The sequence below is a fragment of the Nylanderia fulva genome, unplaced genomic scaffold (assembly GCF_048542155.1).
Source record: "Nylanderia fulva isolate GAGA-0341 unplaced genomic scaffold, ASM4854215v1 Scaffold239, whole genome shotgun sequence".
NCBI classification, from domain to species: Eukaryota; Metazoa; Arthropoda; class Insecta; order Hymenoptera; family Formicidae; genus Nylanderia; species Nylanderia fulva.
Genome location: NW_028190303.1, coordinates 13,833 through 15,288, shown reverse-complemented (window position 1 = coordinate 15,288; position 1,456 = coordinate 13,833). Strand labels below are relative to the sequence as shown.

Here is a 1,456-nt window from a genome sequence, read left to right as displayed (position 1 = left end):
TGGATTTTATCCGAGAAGTTCATGTGAGTTTCAATAAATTCTATGAACATGTGCAATGTTTTTTAAAATTTTATTCAATAAAGTATTCATCATTTTATTCTATTAATTTAAGATATTTTTATATGTTTTAAAACAATAGAACAAAACACAAAACCATGCTTACTATATTGAATAATGTTTTTATATAATATTCAGAAATTATTTTGTTGCATAATTCAAAAAATTCATATGAACTTCTCGCACAATAATAATAAATAGTATAAATAATAATTCAAAAAGACAAATTTTTTGAACATATATAGGACTGTTGACGATTTTTGACTCGTTTTTGATTATCTATCCACGTTTTGACTTGTTGAGGTGTTCTTTGATTCAATACTCTGTATTTAAGAATGACTTTTCTGCATTCTTGTAAAGATGGTAATTTTGATAAATTTTGTAAATTTCCAAAATGTTTAGTTATTGCCTCTTTCTCTCGATCAGTCCATTTAGTTCTTTTTGTTTTTCCAAAAGGTGAAGCTGAAATTTTAGATAGTACAATAACATTTATTATGTTTTCATAATAAAAATGATAAAGTAATACTTATAATAAAATACTTATAATAAAAATAAAATATTTATTTATAATAAAAATAATAGATCTTACTGTTGCGGCATTTAGAATTTGTGGAATTATTTGTTGACAGAGGAGAAAAAGTGTTTTCACTGTCAAATGTAGACGTATGATCAATATTATCCATATTAGCATTAGTACGTTCGATCATTGCTGGCATAACATGAGCATCTTCTTCATCGCTACTTTCATCGCTGTTTTCGTTATCATCGCTATTTTCTTCGCTATTTTCTTCGTCATCTTCTTTGTCATCATGACCAATAGCTGCCATCAACAATCGTGAAACATCGGTTATTTCAGCTACTGGCACAGGCATTCTATATATATTTTTATGAATGTCCTTGTGATGGCCCATAAAATTAGCGAGACGATCAATTTGACAATCTTCGATATTTAACATGGAAGTATACGTTGCAATGTGCTTTCTTAACATAGTACCACGTAAAGTACTTGGAATGAGTGCACCGCATTCATTGGCAAAACGACACATCAAAGGACATGCTCTTAGATATTTTTTAGATAATCTATTAGTATGAGGTACACTAAATATATATTCATTATTAGAGCTTACTCCAGCGTATTTTCGAAATTTAAGAATAGTTTCAATACATTGGATTACAAATGGACTAAGTAATACTGAAACAGTTCTACCCAATTTTCCTCGAAGTGTTAAGCGAACAAATTGCTTAGCAAATTCTTTTGTAGAATTGGATAATTGTTTATAAAGTTCTTGATCGACATTTTCATCTAATGCTTCTTTATTCTGATAATTAATCAATGTCAATCGCTCAATTTCTCCAGCTCGGCGACGATTAAAGATTTGAATAAAAATGAGCGTACATT

The 1,456-nt window shown here is 28.6% G+C and overlaps 1 protein-coding gene across 1 annotated transcript; it reads right to left on the bottom strand.

The window, feature by feature from the left end:
* Positions 1–213: 213 nt before the first annotated feature.
* LOC146723052 (uncharacterized) lies at positions 214–1,087 on the bottom strand. Its single transcript, XM_085483221.1, has 2 exons — positions 647–1,087; positions 214–519 (listed from the first exon to the last, which is right to left on the bottom strand). Exons 1-2 carry the CDS (start codon positions 1,044–1,046, stop codon positions 272–274), a joined length of 648 nt encoding a protein of 215 aa, XP_085339347.1. The 5' UTR covers positions 1,047–1,087; the 3' UTR covers positions 214–271.
* Positions 1,088–1,456: the final 369 nt, after the last annotated feature.

Bases quoted from the DNA above. Each gene is read 5' to 3' on its own strand.
- LOC146723052 (XM_085483221.1), bottom strand. From the start codon at position 1,046: ATGTTAAGAAAGCACATTGCAACGTATACTTCCATGTTAAATATCGAA. The intron at 520-646 runs GTAAGATCTATT...CTAAAATTTCAG, and splicing joins AAATTCTAAATGCCGCAACA to CTTCACCTTTTGGAAAAACA.